A 17,632-nucleotide genomic window follows, 5' to 3' on the forward strand; every position below is an offset into this window, starting at 1 on the left:
TACAGTATTCCAATTGTAGTTTTTGCTTTTCAGCAAAGTTCGCCTACTTTGGCAAGTTGGACCTTTCTTTAGTGACGGCCCCTCTTGCCGCCACCACCCATATCTTGCTAATAGTCCTCCCCATTTATTCTCCATTCAGGTCTGGAGCCTGAGATTCAGAAGCTTATTGCTAAGCACAAGCTAGAGATCAAAAAGCTGAAAACGCTGCATGAAGCAGAGCTGCTACAATCCGATGAGCGGGCAGCCCAGCGCTACGTACGCCAGACGGAGGAGCTGAGGGAGATGCTGGAGCATGAGAAAGAAGAGCAGGGGCAACGAGAGAGAGAGCTGGCAAGGCAACGGTATGTAGGGCTTAGGGCGCAGAGCTTGCACAACTTACTTATACAGAGGGGCAGTGGAAGAGGACTACATTGCAACTGTGCAAAGAGAGGGAGGGACTGGCATGGCAGCTGTTCAGGGAAGGGAAGGTGGCCTGTGGGGAGAGAGAGAGAGAGAGTTGGGGCAGAAAGGTGGCAGCAGGAAACAAGCTGCTCGGGTATAGTATTTCTGCTTGACAGTTGGAGAAGGCAACACCCCTGAACACTGTGTGAACAACTTACTCAGCGGAAGGTAACAGCTGGAAAAAATTGGGTGTAGATTAGTTATACTGCTAGTTTAGCTGTTTCTCCCACTATAATAATAAGACAGAGTGTTCCACCAAGTCGAGGTCAGTACTGAAAAGGCCCTGGCCCTAGTTGAGACCAATCTAACCACTTTGTGACCTGGGACCTCCAAAATGTTGTCATTTGTGGACCTTAAGGTCCTCCACGGGGCATACCAGGAGAGGCGGTTCTGTAGGTAGATGGGTCCTAGGCCACATAGGGCTTTAAAGGTCAAAACCAGCACCTTAAACCTGACCCTGTACTCCACCGGGAGCCAGTGCAGTTGGTAAAGCACTGGATGAAGGTAATTCCGCGACAAGGACCCCGTAAGGAGCCTCGCTGCGGCATTCTGCACCCGCTGGAGTTTCTGGGTTAGCTTCAAGGGCAGCCCCGCATAGAGCGAGTTACAGTAATCAAGCCTGGAGGTGACCGTCATATGGATCACTGTGGCCAGATCAGGGCGAGAAAGGCAATACAATACCATTGATACAGTACATAGAGGTGAGGGAGAGCAAGCACATTGGCACTTATCATAAACTGTTATTGTATTTCCTTGTCCAGCTTTGTGGTGCTATCCTGCCTGTTAGTCTTAACTTCAGAGAGCCAAGACAGGGGCCTGTTGTTGTTCTATAGGAAGGAGGTAGCAGATAAACAGAGCTGGGTAGCATCCTCTGAAGAGTTACTTGCATGCTTGCTGTGACCTTGATAACATTCTTACTGAGCCTTTCCTCCCAGCTGCCGGGTTTCTCCTCTTCCAACTTCTCTGTTCCCAAGTAGAAATTTGGCCCCTCTCTTCTGTGATGGCTGTGTTTTTTGATAACTCTTAAGTATGCCCAAAAGGGACTATGTGTCATCTTACATTTTCTCCCAGCATAGGAAATCATTGCTCCCGCTGCTTCCCCCTAAACTTCAGGCCAAACCAAGGATACAGCACCCTTGGTAAGACCCTCTCTGAAAGAGTCCCTCCACACAGGTATGAGAAACAACTGGAGCAGGAGGAACAGGCTCTGCAGCAACAGAGGCGCCGACTGTACAATGAGGTGGCCGAGGAGAAAGAAAGGCTCAACCAGCAGGCGGCCAGGTGAGAGAAGTACCGTATTTTTCGCTCTATAACACGCACCCGACCATAACACGCACGTAGTTTTTAGAGGAGGAAATTCCGTAGGCATGCCACCCATAGGCATTCCCTCCATAACACGCACAGACATTGCCCCTTACTTTCTAGGAGGAAAAAAGTGAGTGTTATGGTGCAAAAAATACGGTAGGTACTGGCTTCAAAGCTGCTGGATATGTAGAGCAGGTTTGTCTGTACAGTGCAGAGTGCATAGAAAGAACCCACCAAGTACTGGAATTCCGCAAGGTAACAAACACCAAGTCCCAGAGTGTATTGTTTTCATCATAGACATCTCATACTAAGTTACCAGGTGAGATTGGAGCAGCTTGTTCCACTTCCAGGGGGAAATTTTAGCTCTCAGGAAGATTTGCGGCTTCCTCTCTTGCTGTGTATTGCAAGATGCTTGAAACACTGTGGTACGTGCTCTCCCCATGCCACCCTGGGTCAGTTCTCTAAATTGCCTTTGCTGGGAGAGTGACTAAGAACAGACTGAGGCTCCAGTTTCCCCCATTTCTCCAGAGAGGTGAGGTCCAGCTTGCCCCCGGATTGTCTCGCCAAGCCGGGTAAGCTGTCAGTTCCACGGTATTGATCTGTGCTCCCCAGGCAGAGGACTGAGTTGGAGGACCTGCGGCGGCAGCTGGAAGAGAACAGCTCTGTTGTTACCAAAGCTTTGAAGGAGGAATATAAGAAAGGGAAGGAGGAGCAGGAGCGACGCCATCAGGTCTGTGTATACAACCCTGGGGGTTTCTGCACTGCTGGGCCATATACTCTCTTGTTTATTGGTAGATGACATTTTTTGCTTTATATGATTCGACTGGTTTCTGGAGTTGAAAATGTAGTTTTAACTGCATCTTGATTTCCTGTTGGCCCTCCCCCTCCCTAAACATGTATCCTGTTACGTAGATCAGCTCTGTCCCATGGACTTACCTGCACTTCCCCTGTTGGACTGGGGCAGCTTTCTACAGGGAGGCATGGCACAATACAGGACAGGAGTGGGCAGAAGGCAGATCTGGTACATTTGTTGCGCATCAGTAAGAGTTTCTGACTCCAGATAGTTTTAACAAAGAATGGTTCAAGAGCAGCAACAGCAAAATGACCCTAAATTAGGGTACTGAAATGAAAGCAGCTAACCGTTGTGGGAAAGGACTTTGAGCTCAGTTTCTGGGCTCAGAAAGTGCTCAAAGCCACCCTGGTCTTTAGATATACCCCTGTGTCTTTTGAATATGGCTCTGATTGATTGATCTTGGAGTTCTAGTAAAAAAACAAAACAAAAACCACGGCAGATCAAACAAGCCTGAAATCTTCCCTCCCCTGCTATACAGGGCTGGAGTGAGCTAGCTCTTCTCAAGCTGTAGCTTATCAGGGAAGTGCATAAGTTTGTCTAGAATGGGCCACCAGAAAACCCTTATTTCCCATTATTCAGCACTTGCCACTTGGATTTTGATGGTGTGGTTGAGGGTTGGCAGACAAATTGTGTCAGTGAACTCAGTTTTTTGACCTGTTTCATTGCAGGACTAGAATGGAATCCCAATCTGCTCCCAGTTCTCTTTCTGTTTGATGAGTGGGGTGCAGTTTGGAAGGTGAGACCACATACACAGACAGGCAGAGAGCCTGGCAAGCTAGTAGTAAGCCTGGCCATGGCCTCTATGTCTCTGTGAAGAATGTGGATGTATAAAACTGAAGGCTGAGGTTGGAGACAGACAGTAGTTTTGAAAACAGCCTCTGTTCTGCCACCTTCGTTTTCCTGTGGCTAGAGGCGGCTCTGGGGGAACGCAACCGATGTGGTTGCACCGGGTGTGGAGCACTCTTGCAAAGCAGAAAGCCTGGTGTAGTGCTCCATCCTTTCAATCTTTGGAGTGGTGTAGATGAAAATAATAATTTCAATCCTCTTTGAGCATCCATTTGGTAAACACACATGCTCTTTTGATTTGGAAATCTTGGACCAGGATTAATATATTGGAAGGGGAAGAGATTGAGGGGTCAGCCCCTCTCTCTCCTTTGTCCCTGATCCCCGCCTCACTGTGCTCTTTCCTCCTTCCTCAAGGCAGAGGTGCAGGCCTTGAAGGTGCAGCTGGAGATGGAGAAGCAGGCCTGGGAGGCCAACTACCTAAAGAAGGAGGTAATGTTGTAGTTCCCCTTTTAAGCTGCTCTCTCGCTTTACCTTGGTTGCCCAGATTAAACTTTACCTGGGCTCTCTTGTATTGCCTTCAGGAGGCCTGGCTGCTCACTCGGGAGCGAGAGCTGAGGGAAGAAGTGCGGAAGGAGAGGGACAAGGAGATTGAACTGGTCATTCAGAGGCTAGAAGCTGACATGTCCTCTGCTAAGGAAGAGTGTGAGAGAGCCACAGAGAACAGGTAAATCAGTTATGTATGAAGGTCAAAAAGAATTGCATTCCCATTGTTCCCTAAATGGCCTTCTGCATTTTGGCTCAAGCTTTTTATAAGCTGGGTTCTCAGTGTGGACCTTGGGCAGGGTTGTTGTTGTTATTAAAATTTCTATACTGCCCTTCATCTGAGGACCACAGGGCAGTTTGCTACACACACACACACACACACACACACACACACACACACCATAGTAATGAACAAAAGCAATAACCCCTCCACACATAGTTTAAAAGACCATAGATTGTTTAATTAGCCACAGGCCTGGGAGAAGAGGAATGTTTTTGCCTGGCTCCTAAAGAAATGTAATGAAGGCTCCAGGAAAGCCTCCCTGGGGAGAGCATTCGGCAAGTTGGGAGCCACCACAGAAAAGGCCCATTCTTGTGTTTCCACCCTCTGGTCCTTGCATGAAGGAAGCACACAAAGAAGGACCTCAGGTGATGATTGCAAGGTCTGGGTTGGTTCATATGTGGAGATGTGGTCCTCGAGGTATTGTGACCCTCAACCACACAAGCAAGTAGTTGGCCTAGTCAGGTGGTGTGTATCTGCATATTTTACACACTTGTTTTGCTTTCCTTGAATCACCGGCCATTTGAAGCAACAGGTAATAATCCTGACTTTACAGGTGGGATTGCTGGTATTCCTTTGTGGCTAGGTCCTTGAACCCACATATTTGCTACCTTGCCGTTTTTATTTTTCTCATAGCTCCAGGTATTCATTAGAACTGGTGCATGTTATAGATGGCTCACAGTGCCTTTATCAGTCATTGAAGGCACTTACCTCTGTATTTTTGGAAGCTGAAAGTCAGAACGAACTTTCTCAGGACTGGCTTGCCTTTACACACAAACACACTTTGTTCAGAGTGCCAGAAGATCAGAACACTTCATTTGTGCTTTGGCAAATTTGTAAAGCAATGCTGCAGGATATGAGCTCCAAACCAATTCTACCCTTCCACCAATATTTTGTGACTTCTAGACCTCAGCCCTCTCAAGTGGCCCCAGTGGGCAGAAAGCTTGAGAACCCTTCTCTACAGTCACCTCATTCATATAAATGGTCTTAAGAGCTGTATTATGCCTCAAAGGTCTCCTGATAAAACTGGGGGGTCTGCTCCAGCCTGAGCAGGCAGTCAGGAGCTCTTCCCATTCTCTATTCAGAATAAAGAGATTGCGGGACAAATATGAAGCAGAGCTGCAAGAAATGGAACACTCAGAACGTAAACTCCAAGAGCGCTGCAACGAGATGAAGGGACGGCTCTCAGAGGCAGAAGGCGAGATTTTTCACCTGCGAGGTCTGCTGCGGCAGAAGGAACAGGAGACAGAGGATATCCGAAAGGTGGGTGTATCACAGAGAAGGCAAGCGGTGACTTCCTAGTAAGCTTTTTCTGCTCAGACAGGTTCCTCTCCAAATCCAGGGGAGAAAGGGAAGGTAGGGAGGAATCCCAGAGACCCTGATGCGATGAGTATGGGAGAGGTGTGTGGGTTCTTGTCTTTGGATAAGGTTTAAGGACCTGTAAATTCTGCTGGTGTAAACTGCAGAATAAAGAATTAGACAGACCTTGGATGGCAGCTTGAGCATTGCCTTCTCTCTGACTTTATCTCTTGCATATCTGGAAAGTGACATCAATATGTCACATACTCTTCCCCCTCTCTGCTTGCTGTAACAGGTAGCGGATCAGCTAAGTCAGGAGCGCAGCAGCCTCTCTGAGGTCATCCGGCAGGAATTTGCAGATCGGCTGGTGAGCACAGAGGAGGAGAACAAGCGGCTCAAGACAGAAATGGCTGAGCTTCGTGCCCGGCAACGCTTGGAACTGGACAGAGTGAGGAGGGACAAAGAGGAGGAGCTGGAAGAAGTGCATAAAAGGTGAGGATTGATCTCACTTGCTGTAGATGAGTTCAGGTCTGACCTAGAACAATGCTGCAGCAACCTGGGCTGGCATATCCCAAATGACGCTTGCGGTTGTCTTTTCCGCCCATGCACGCCCAAGGCAGAAGCTCTTGTCAGTTTTAGTGTGGCAGCCCTGCCAAGGTGCAAAACTGTCAAGTGGTGATGTGAAAGGGCTGTGTAGCTAATCAGGGAGCTAACATTCTATGCCTAGATAACTGCAGTTCTGCACCACAACAAGCTGAATTGTGACCTGTATAATCTTATGCAAGTTGGCACCAATAAGCTGATGACGTATTTTGCATCTGAAAGTCATGAGGAGGGAAGGTTAGAGACCTGTGCTTGGTTCTGAGGTCTTGCTGTCCCTGACTACTGAAAAAACCTATATTGTGTCCCACCACTTCTTCTGAGACTTTCAGTAGCACAAATTCCTCTTCACTATCTCAAGTCAGCACTGATCTGTCCCTGTAGCTTTGGTTCGTCCCTTGGACCTAGACTGCATGTGAACGCGATAGGTTGAGTTGCTTGTCTTTTTTGCTTAAAGATTTACTACCGTTAATCTGGATCTTCAAGATCTTAGACAGCAAAGTAAGCAAAATGATCTATTTTTGCAGCACTAACCAGTAGTTTCAAATGTCACCTGTCCCATATTTTATTTTATTTATTCCTTAGATTTATATACTGCCTTTCATCATATGATCTCAGGGTGGTTCTTCATTTGTTGCTGTCTCTAAAAAGAAACCTGCACCCCAGTCATTTTTCAGACATTTGTATAATCTCTTACTGCTATTCTGAGAGCAGAAAGACCCATGTATAACTGGATCTATTTTTAACACACACCCCCAGCATCACATTTTGCCTAAAGAAACCCCAGCCTTTTTGCAGGGTGCCCAGTCACATGTACAGAGACTGCATGTTCGGAGTTACTACATGTTTAAATAGTCTACTTAAATCTGTCTTCATTTGGGGGCACCATTCACCACTGAATGTCGGGAAAGGGCTTATATCGCCATGTGAGATCTTCTAGAGAAGCCAAAGTGAGGAGGCAGGTATTGTCCTTGGAGAAGTAGGAACATCTTCCTCTTCTTCCCCAGCTTCCAACATGACAGCAGAACATCAAGGGTACCATAAGTGTATGACCCTGGGTCTCAGTCTCCTTTCGCTTTCTTCTCTGTAGAGTGAAGACAGCAATTGTGAAGAAAGAGGAAGCAGTGAACAGCCTTCGAAAACTACATGAGGTGAGAGCTGCAAACCTGCTTATCCTTGTCACCATTGATGCAGAGAATAAGACAAAGTGAGGAAAATGATGATGGTTTTAATTCATGGGATCCAAGGACACAGGTGGAGATTGTGACATGGCAGAGCTAGCCCTGGGCTCATTAGGGGAAGAGACATTGAAGGCACTGGCTGGCTGCCGAGTCACAGTTTGCAAAAGAATTATGAAATGCTCGTGGCACCAACTCCACCTTGAAAGAGACTACTGAGGAGAGGCCAAAGCCCTATAAAATAAATTAATCCTCTGACTTCTGCAGGCAGTAAGAAAGATCAAGAGCAAACCAAAGGTAGCTGGCTAGCGATATCGAGAGTGGAATTCAGTCTTGCCGCTCCACTTGTATAATGGCTTTTGATCCAGTGGATGCCTGAAAACTTGAGGGGTGGGGTATTTCCCATTGGAGCTCTTCAAAAATCTGTTCTAGAGGCTTTTCTAGACCCTCCAGAACAGAGCAGAAGATGGCATGTGTGGGGTGAAAGGAGAGTTGGAGAAAATTTCCTTCCCTCCTCTCACATTAGTAGAGATGTCTTCTAGAACAAAAGCTGTTCCATATGAGCAATGACAGCATTGGATTCTAGCCTGTGTTTCGTTTTGTTATTATTTTTCCTGCTACTGCTGTTAATTTTGTAAAGTTCAAGGGAATAAGATGAATAAAGCTATTTGAATTTGTAATTTTGGTATTATCTGGTTAATGTTCAATCCAGCATGATTGTAGCCATCCGCCACAGAGGAGCCGCTCCACTGCAAGACTTGAGCAGCAAATTAGTTTAGAAGAAGAATGGGGAAAAGTATTATTTCATCCAGCGTGCAATTTAATTGAATGTGTGAACTCTTTGCTAGGAAACATTAACCAAAACAACAATTGCTGTGGATTGATAATAAAAAGCAGTATTAACATTTATTTTTTAATTTTGAAGGATGAATTGGATCAATATGACAGTGCACATATGTTTGCACAAAGTTCCAGAAATCCATAAATAAAACACTTCAGTAAACTGGTCATTGATTTTTCCCAAGATAGAATAAAACTTTCTCAGTTCTCTTTGATTTTCATGTGGCTAGTTAGTTTCTGCATGTTAATGCAGTTTCAAGATCCCCGTTTTTTAATTGCTAACTCCTTATCACATTTTCGGGATCTTATCACGAACACCTTTGTACTTGTTAAGAGATTATTAATGGTTTTTTAAAAGTTGATTTAATTAATTAAATGAATTAATCAGCATGTTTTTTATTAGATTAGTTCCCATAATTTGTTTAATGATATTTAACATTTTCCTCCATGTCTCCAGGATTTTAGGACAACTTTGCCATGGATATCTCTAATTACTTGTTTCTATACATCCTCTCCAACATATATTAGAATCCGTTTCCTAAATGTGATAAATCCTGACTGTGATTAGATTAACACCTACACAATCTTGTAAAACATTCCTCCTTTTGCAATGCCACATGGAGCTTATGCTCACCCTTTTTAACCACTTCTGTCCCATCATTCCAAATCATTTCCCTGCAATTTAACTTGTAACTATTTCCTGTTCTCCCCCCCTTCACATTAAATTCAACAGTAAAAGTGAGACCTTGAACAATTTTTACCTTGCTGTTTTAAAAGTGATTCCTTAACGATCAGAATAATTTTGATTTGTGTTCATTTTATTAGCTTCTGTTAACTTTTGCGATTACATCCTTGCATTGCAAATTCTTCTGTTTTCCTCTTACATCCTTTCGCCGCTATACATATTTCTCCCCTGAACTGAATTATTTTCTCTTTTCAGGCGGCCGTGAAGAGGGCAGACCACCTAGAGGCCCTTTTGGAGCAACAGCGTAAGCAGCTGCTAGCAGCCAAGTAGCGGCTGCACTGGTACCAACAGCCCTGCAAGGACAGAGCCAGTGATCACGAACAACAACAGAAATGTGCCTGTTGTGGTCCACAAGAGACTTAAGATAAAATGAACACTAATCTGTATGTGGGTTGGGGAGGGATCCCCTCTCCCCCTTTTAAAGAAAAAATATTTTTTTTTAACCTGTTTCTTTACTTGTGCCTGAGATATGACCTCTGGGTGGTATCCCAGTTCTTGCCAATGTATTTTAACAGTAAATCCAGCTGATTTGTAAGATGTCTGCCTAGCAGTGATTTTTACCGCTCTCTGTTCTCTGCTAAAGCTAGTCTTGCCTGCTTAGGAGACCCCCTGTTGGTTGCATTCTTGGCCCTGCACCATTGGTAACACGGGAAGCTGCCTTATATACAAAGTTAGATCACTAGTTCATCTAGTCCAGTATTGTCTGCACCAGTGTCGGACTGGTAGGGCAGGAGGCAGGGGGCACAACAGTAGGTTGAGCCAGAGCCAACAACAGCCAAACCCAACTAATTCTAATGTTGTCCCCATCATCCTCCCTGCTGAGTTCTACAAGGGACAACGCTGAGTCTAAGGAGGAGTCAGCTGACCTGTTTGCCACCATCTGAACTGGTTGTAAAGTAGGAAGACACGCAGGCAGGTGGGAGGTAGCTGAGAGCATTTTCCCTCTCACTTTCCCTTCACCACACATTACTCAAAGCATTGTTTAAAACAGCCAGTTCCCCCTCTTTTCAATGTCCCTCCTTTCTTTCTGTACTCAAAATTCTCCCTCTTCTACTCTGCAGCTGCCACATGTGAGAGAGATAAACATATGGGGGGCCTTCAAATATTCCACAGTTCCTTCAGATCATGTATTTCACCCCTGGTACCACGAGTTGAGTTCAACTGGAAGCTCCAGATTTGATGTAGTAATTTAGAACAGGTGTTTTATTAACAAGCAAACACCCATATATGTACAACACCTGTAATCTGAACTTAACCTTCTCTTAACTGAGCAAACTTGGCAGGCTTTCTCTGAAGGTTTCATACATCTTAAAGATTTAATAACATACGCCATCCCAAAAAGGTTTGCAGATTAAGAGAGGAGGAGTCATGAAGATGGTTATCTCTGCGCAAGGGCGAGTTGAAAAAGGAGGAGGAGGTAGGAAAAGAGGGGTTGATATGAAAATGGGTTGCAAAAAAAGGAGGGAGTAGAAGGCACCTGAATGGGGATGAAGATTAAAGCAGGGGCATGAAAGGGTCTGTAAAACAGGAAGGGAGGGTAGCTTGGCTTGGCTTGGCTTTCTAACTGGGCGGAAGGTTAAAAAGGGTCTTTAGCAGTTGCAATGGGTGGGAGGAGGAGGTTGCAGGAGGTTACCATGGAAGTGGTTTGTGCGTGTGCGGCGGGTTACACACAAGGGTGGGGAAGTAGACGAACATGGGTGCAAAACCGGGCTGCATGACAGAGGAGAGAAGTAGATTCAGACATGGGGTTTGGGAAGGTGAAAAGCAAGTTTTGTAGTTGCATGTGATGGGGAGGGGAACCTTGGGCTTAAGCCGGGGGGATTGTTGAGTGAAGCGAGCAGGGGCACAGCCCCTAGCTATTAATAAGTATTTATACGAGTCCTATTGCAATTGCCTAAACCATTTCACTTCTATTATTTCCTTAACACAGCAGATTAGTTTTACTTAATCTAAAGACACACAACTGTTAATTCTGGAAAAGTAGCTGTGTTGCCTGCAGCAGCAGAGTGCTGTGGTCCAGCAATAGCACTCTGGGAACTTTGTTAAAAGCAAATGTCTCTTCACCGGTTGTTAGTTACCTTTTGCCCTTTATTACTTCTCCAGAGGTTTTTTTTATTGCTGCTGGGTGTGAAGCATAACGCATTTGTAACTTGGTGGGCAGAGGCAGCTGTGTTGTAAAAATCCATCTGCCCAGTCTAAAATTTTCCTTGGTTTCTGGAATGTACATGCCTGTAAAGAGAATTTGGCTGGTTCTGAGCCTGTGTCTGAGACCACTGCAGATCTGCTGCCCTTTCACAGAGTCTTCCTTGCTATTGTCTACCAGATACACCTGTGATCAGGCCTAGGCTTAAGTCCTAACAATACCTGAAGCCACTTGCTGTCTGAATTGTCATGTGCTACGTGCAGGTCACAAAGTGCTGTGTTTCAGCCAAGGTGTATTTTGCAGTGTATTGTCTTTGGCAGAAGCAGGCACACTTGGTTTTTTATTATTATTATTCCCAAAGTCCATTTTATGTGGGTACCTGGAATTCAATTTATCTTTTTGCATTGTTCAAATAGCTTCAAGTAAAACCTAACCAGGTACAAAAAGTATTGATAATGCACAGTCAAGCTGACGCTTGCTCGATCCTCATGACTGTGCCCTGCTTTTACATCTTATCTTTTCCTATTCTCCCTAATGTTTGCATTAATATGGGAATGAATGAAATATAACTTGTGAAGTCACAGGAAGATCATTGAAAGCAGACCTGTCACCCCTTTCCGTGGCCCCCGCTTTTGTTATTTGCAGCTAGCCTGGCTAAAGCCATAATACAAAATTGGATTTTTCTCCAGCTCCCAATGTCTTTGTTTGGAAAGGAGATTCAGATACGCTGGGTAAAAGGCTTTCCTGCATAAACATTCAAAAACACACCTGTCCCATATAAGCTTGTTTACCCCATGTGTTGTTCTATTTGCATATAGAGTGAGCCTCCTAGATGATTTGAGTGGCTTGGGAAAGTGTGCCACTCGGGTGCTAACACTGCAAAGGACTCGAGATCCTAAGCACCCGTGTATCCCAAGTAAGTTCCTTTTGAAATCTGTAGGCTTCCTGTTAAATTACTGAACTGTGTTGTGCGTTCCTTCTGCCAACCACAGCAGGTGACGTAAAAGGGAGTGGAAGGAGAGTGAGAGAGGAGTGGCCTCACTTTAAGCTTGTGTTCCAACTGTGGACGGCAGGCAGCTCCCAACAGACTGGGCCTTGTAGCCACAGATCAAGCAGAAGAACATATATAGGAAGCTGCCTGTTATCAGATCAGATCATCGGTCCATCTAGCTCAGTACTGACTGGCAGTGGCTCTCCAAGATTTCAGGCAGGGTTTTTCTCCCCAACCCTACCTGGAAATCCCAGAGATTAGATGGGAGCCTAGGCAAAACAGATGCTCTTCCCTAGACTTTGTCAGAGAAGGAAAAGCTAATGCACATTCCTCCTGCTTTCCCCCTTCAGTTTGGGAGGGAAAAATAGGAGCAGATGGAGTTACTTATAAAGTGCATTTGTGACGGAGGTATCCTGCATATGTCCAAATAACTGAATACTGGTTTTTAAAATTAAAAATACTGCTTTCCGTGACATGGGGATGTTCTACACATGTTCAGAAGACCATTAATAATTTTCTGCTTAGGAAAAAAATGTCGTAATACTTTCAGAGACACTGGGCTCAAGATCCCATCCTTTTGGAGAGCAAAAAAATTGGTCCTATTAAACTCTGTTCTGCTGTTGTCACCCAAGTGCTTTGTGCAAATGGCTGCCCTTTGTGTTTGCACTTTGCTCACCCACTATGCTTGGAAACTCCTCAGAGAAGCACCTCTACGTCTGCATTCTGGTGTGGCTTATGGCAGGGCCAGTCGCGGTGTTAATCACAGCTCCAGCTCTGCATGAACACGCAGGCTTTTAAGTATTTAATCATGTGAAATCCAGTGTGGGAAAGCATTTCTAGAAAGAGCTCTTGTTTCAAATGAGGAGTCGGAGGGATTTATTCTCTTTGCAAACGGGCCTCAGAATGCTGCTCTGCCCAGATTCAGTAGGAAATAAACAGTCTTGTGCAGAGTGGGAGAAAGGAGGTGATTATCTTCTTGCTTGCTATCCATGGTTGTAAGAAATGACAGCATGGTTACTGATGGTGGAATTCAGTACTGCCAGTCCCAGTCCCCGTCTCCCCCAACAAGTCACTTTCTAGGAAGATGTTTAAAATCCACATAAATGAGGTGCAAATAACCTACTATGATAGTCTGTAATCTGTTGCGTTGGCATTACCAAATCCAGAATGGAGGTAGTTGATCCTGGTAAGGTGCAACTGGCTGGAATATGCAAGATAACTTGGGACAGTTACATGCCCAGATCCAATAGTCTGCCCTTGAACGAAAGTGTTTATTTACGTGAATCTGCAATAGCAGTGACTGTGTATTTAGTAGTAAAATTTACTGCATTCGGCTGGGCTTCCTCATGCAAATATGCCCTTTCTGCTTTGTCAGAAATTCCCTGGGTGATACAACCTAACCTTGTGTAATTTAGCTTAGACAAGTCCCATGAAGTTTAGTGGGACTTCAAATAATTATGCACAGGACTGCAGGCATAAGGTTTTCCTGAAAGAAGCCTGATTACCGTAATTTATTTGCATTGTTGATGAAATTCAGCGATCAAACAGTGTTCAGGGCTGTTATCCGTTCTAATTATGCAAAGCTTGGAAGCACTAACATGAATAATCCTGGTTTCTCACTTGCTGTGTGTGTGTGTGCATTTATAAACTGCATACACATGCATGTTCTTGTGATTACATTAACCTGACTTTGCATTCAATAGATGGTCTCTTTTAGGGCCACTATTAGGTAATAGCTCCAAAATGTTTGCTCATAGCAGGCATAAAGGTAAAGGTAAAGGGACCCCTGCCCATTGGGTCCAGTCGTGACCGACTCTGGGGTTGCGGCACTCATCTCGCTTTATTGGCCGAGGGAGCCGGTGTACAGCTTCCGGGTCATGTGGCCAGCATGACTAAGCCGCTTCTGGCGAACCAGAGCAGCGCACGGAAACGCCGTTTACCTTCCCGCCGGAGCGGTACCTATTTATCTACTTGCACTGGCGTGCTTTCGAACTGCTAAGTTGGCAGGAGCAGGGACCAAGCAACGGGAGCTCACCCCGTCGCAGGGATTTGAACCACCAACCTTCTGATCGGCAAGCCCTAGGCTCTGTGGTTTAACTCATAGCGCCACCCGCGTCCCTCATAGCAGGCATAGTAACTGCTAATGCTAGATGTCAAAGGGCGGTGTTCAAAATTCATCCCTGACTGCATCCTGAGTTCAAGGATTTGTTGTTCCACAAAACTGTGAGGCCACACTGCCCATTCCTGCTCTTTGGAAGAGGTGTGACTGCATGCATGTACCTATATGAAACTGGTATGCTGTCGCTCAGAAAGTAATCCTTGATCTTCTACCACTTCCAGAGACAACAATACCAAACTACCATCTTATCCAGATTACCTTCATGTGTTGGTCATGTTACCCTTTTTGCATGTATCTGTGCTGAGTTACTCTAGTGCAGGGGTAGGTAAACTAAGGCCCAGGGGCCGGATCTGGCCCAATCGCCTTCTCAATCTGGCCCATGGACGGTCCAGAAATCAGCATGTTTTTACATGAGTAGAATGTGTCTTTTTATTTAAAATGCCTCTCTGGGTTATTTGTGGGGCCTGCCTGGTGATTTTACATGAGTAGAATGTGTGCTTTTATTTAGAATGCATCTCTGGGTTATTTGTGGGGCATAGGAATTGGTTCATTCCCCCCCCCCCCCCAAAAAAAATATAGTCCAGCCCACCACAAGGTCTGAGGGATGGTGGACCGGCCCACGGCTGAAAAAGGTTGCTGACCCCTGCTCTAGTGCAAAGATGGAGAACCTGTGGTGGCCCTTTAGTTGTTGTTGGACTCTAATTCACATCATCCTCAGTCAGCATGGCTGGTCCACTTGCTGGCTTCAGGGTACTTTTGAATTTGCGGGGATGAACCTTACAAACCAGAACTCTGGCAACTAGTAAAAGCACCGTACGCACTATTCAGTAGGAATGTGTAGAAAGGTGGGGAGTGCTGCCATTTTGTGCAGGCATTTACCCTTGTACTAATCCTCTGATTCTCTCTGTGCAACGTTTGATCTTTGCAGTTAGCTAATTTCTAGGCCAATGCCCCTTTCAGACACAAATAATACAGCTGCATTATATAACTGATTATGCAGGGTTTATCTTGGAGAGTGGCCCAAGCCCTACAGTTGCAATGGAGCTTGAGAGAAGGCTAGCATTAGTAACCAGCAGGAACATTATATGTCTGAGCTTTGCAATATTTTCTAATGCGATTTAGAGCCGTAGCTTGACATCAGATTCAGGTCAAAACATCACTGTATATGAAACTGTTTATTGAATTCTAACATCTTGGCATCTTCTGAATTCAGATGCATTATTCAAAGTGATGGTTCTTAATGAAATGTTTGTTATTTTCAATCGTCTTTATGGTAGCACATTTCCATGGCAACAAACAATGTATATGTGAAGCTTCAGATGGCTGGAAGCAAGAGGGCTGCTCCAGTGGCGTTGTCATTTCTAGTAAATTCCAGAAGACAGATTTGCTCTGTCCAGTGTTTGTCTTGCTAAGGTTATAAGCTCCACGAGGAGAGACAAATAGATTTCTCAGACCCCTTGAAACATCCCTATGGGAGCATAGCAATTTCTCTGTCATGTCCATCCTTTCTTGTAACCAGTTAGCATGATTATTCTCTTACACCACCCCACAAATCCTTTAACATGGATGTTGTATGCTGCAGTGGAAATCAACCATGGCCTTTTGAATCCTCTCAAGACCAAGACTGAAGTTACATGGCCATTGCCCTTTGTGTAGATTTCCCAGATATGAACAGGAATTAAGGACTCCAGTCCGTGAATGAGAATTCACAGGGACCTGTCACCATGCTAAAAAAACACACACTCCAAAACAACCCTCTGAAAAAGTTCAACTTGTGGTGACTTTGCCACCCAATACTTTTTGCTACCTGAGGCAAAGGGCAACATGGCACCCCCCCCCCCCCCAATACCATGTACAGAAGCTGACTGGGCTGGCACCTGAATTTTATTTCAGTACTTGTGGTAGGAAAGTGTTCTCTGCAGGGTAGTTATGGAGAAACCTGGCAAACTATGTGGCATGCACAGCTCTGTCCCCACAACCAAAGCATACAACCAGGCACCTGCCACTTGAGCTGTATTGCCTCACTGCCAAATGGCAAGGCTGGCCCTGCTTTGCCGACAATCATGTGATTTTCACCTTTAGCACAGGTGCCACCAGATGGCACTATTCTCTTAACCTCAAAAAGCTGAGCTGTGCTGGATAGAGGAGGCTTCAAGTGCACATGGGCAATCTGTCACTTGTTCATTCGCCTTTTCTTTTTTCTCCAAAGCAAGCCGATTTCTATCATCTTTACTTCAGCTTGCTAAGAGCCTGTAGGCAGAAAAGAGGAATCCCTGCCTAAGTTGACAGAGCAGAACCTTCTCATCCAGAACCAGCCTCTCTCAGGCCATGTGCTAAAAACCAGCCCTCTTCTGAGCACATGACTGTTGAGATGCACTCTGGTGAAGTAGGGGCACTCTTTGGCTCTGCCACCGCTGCTCTGCCATCCTCAGATCCTTCCCAGCAGCCAGGGAGCATCTCCTGGGGTATGAACCCTGTAAGGCAGAACTTTCCAAACTGTGTGCCGTGACATGTTTGTGTGTCGGCTGCAGCATGTAGGTATGTCGCCATGCTCCTTCCGGGGGCTGGAAAGGGGTTAGTTTAACCTGCGGTTTGCTAGTAAAACTGAACGACTGTGTCGCATAATGATGCGTGTCTAAAAAGTGTGTCTCCGACATGAAAAGTATGGAAAGCTCTGCTGTTAAGGTTCTACAACCCATGCAGCTGTGGTAAAGTAAAGGTAAAGGTACCCCTGACCATTAGGTCCAGTCACAGATGACTCTAGGGTTGCGGCGCTCATCTCACTCTATAAGCCGAGGGAGCCGGCATTTGTCCGCAGACAGCTTCTGGGTCATGTGGCCAGCATGACTAAGTCGCTTCTGGTGAACCAGAGCAGCGCACGGAAACACCGTTTACCTTCCTGCTGGAGCGGTACCTATTTATCTACTTGCACTTTGATGTGCTTTCAAGCTGCTAGGTGGGCAGGAGCTGGGACCGAGCAACGGGAGCTCACTCCGTCGCAGGGATTCGAACCGCCGACCTTCTGATCGGCAAGCCCTAGGCTCTGTGGTTTAGACCACAGTGCCACCTGCATCCCTGCAGCTGTGGTAGGCACTGCTCAAAGTTAAGGAGGATGAAAATCAAATTCTTTAGGGCCAGACTCAATATGAAGTTAAATGTGTCCTTGTATCTAACGTGCAGCTTAAAGGCATGTTCGTTGTGGAGGGTCTGGGTGCGTTGTGATACTCAATGACATCAGAGCAAGCAAGGGAGAGTGAATGCAACACATATACACATTTCTCTCATCCGTTCTGAGGAAGATTCCTCTGAAGTTAGCAGTGTAGGGCTGGTCCATTACGGCAAATGGGGCAGTGCCCAGCTAAGTGCAACCAGCCTGCCTTCTTACAACCAGCCCAGGAGTGACAATGGCAATCTGCTTTCTTTTTCTTAGTCTCAGTGTTGCCCTCAGCAGGGAGGAACCTGAGGCCTCCTCCTGTAGGCCTCTCTGCCTTCCGCCCCAACAAGCCTCA

The 17,632-nt window shown here is 45.7% G+C and overlaps 1 protein-coding gene across 10 annotated transcripts in view; it reads left to right on the forward strand.

The window, feature by feature from the left end:
• CEP131 (centrosomal protein 131) overlaps positions 1–9,407 on the forward strand; it is a 31,071-nt gene extending 21,664 nt beyond the window's left edge. For 5 of the 10 annotated variants that reach the window (XM_080994419.1, XM_080994417.1, XM_080994422.1 and 2 more), the window contains 9 exons: positions 140–341; positions 1,513–1,722; positions 2,359–2,476; positions 3,800–3,874; positions 3,967–4,109; positions 5,294–5,471; positions 5,803–5,999; positions 7,198–7,258; positions 9,066–9,407. In XM_080994419.1, the coding sequence (XP_080850545.1) occupies positions 140–341; positions 1,513–1,722; positions 2,359–2,476; positions 3,800–3,874; positions 3,967–4,109; positions 5,294–5,471; positions 5,803–5,999; positions 7,198–7,258; positions 9,066–9,140 (1,259 nt within the window). In that variant the 3' untranslated portion in view covers positions 9,141–9,407. The remainder of the gene's footprint in view (positions 1–139; positions 342–1,512; positions 1,723–2,358; positions 2,477–3,799; positions 3,875–3,966; positions 4,110–5,293; positions 5,472–5,802; positions 6,000–7,197; positions 7,259–9,065) is intronic. The other 5 variants (XM_080994424.1, XM_080994426.1, XM_080994425.1 and 2 more) reach the window with 2 other exon arrangements.
• Positions 9,408–17,632: the final 8,225 nt, after the last annotated feature.

Source organism: Podarcis pityusensis, assembly GCF_964106645.2.
Source record: "Podarcis pityusensis genome assembly, chromosome: 2".
NCBI classification, from domain to species: domain Eukaryota; kingdom Metazoa; phylum Chordata; class Lepidosauria; order Squamata; family Lacertidae; genus Podarcis; species Podarcis pityusensis.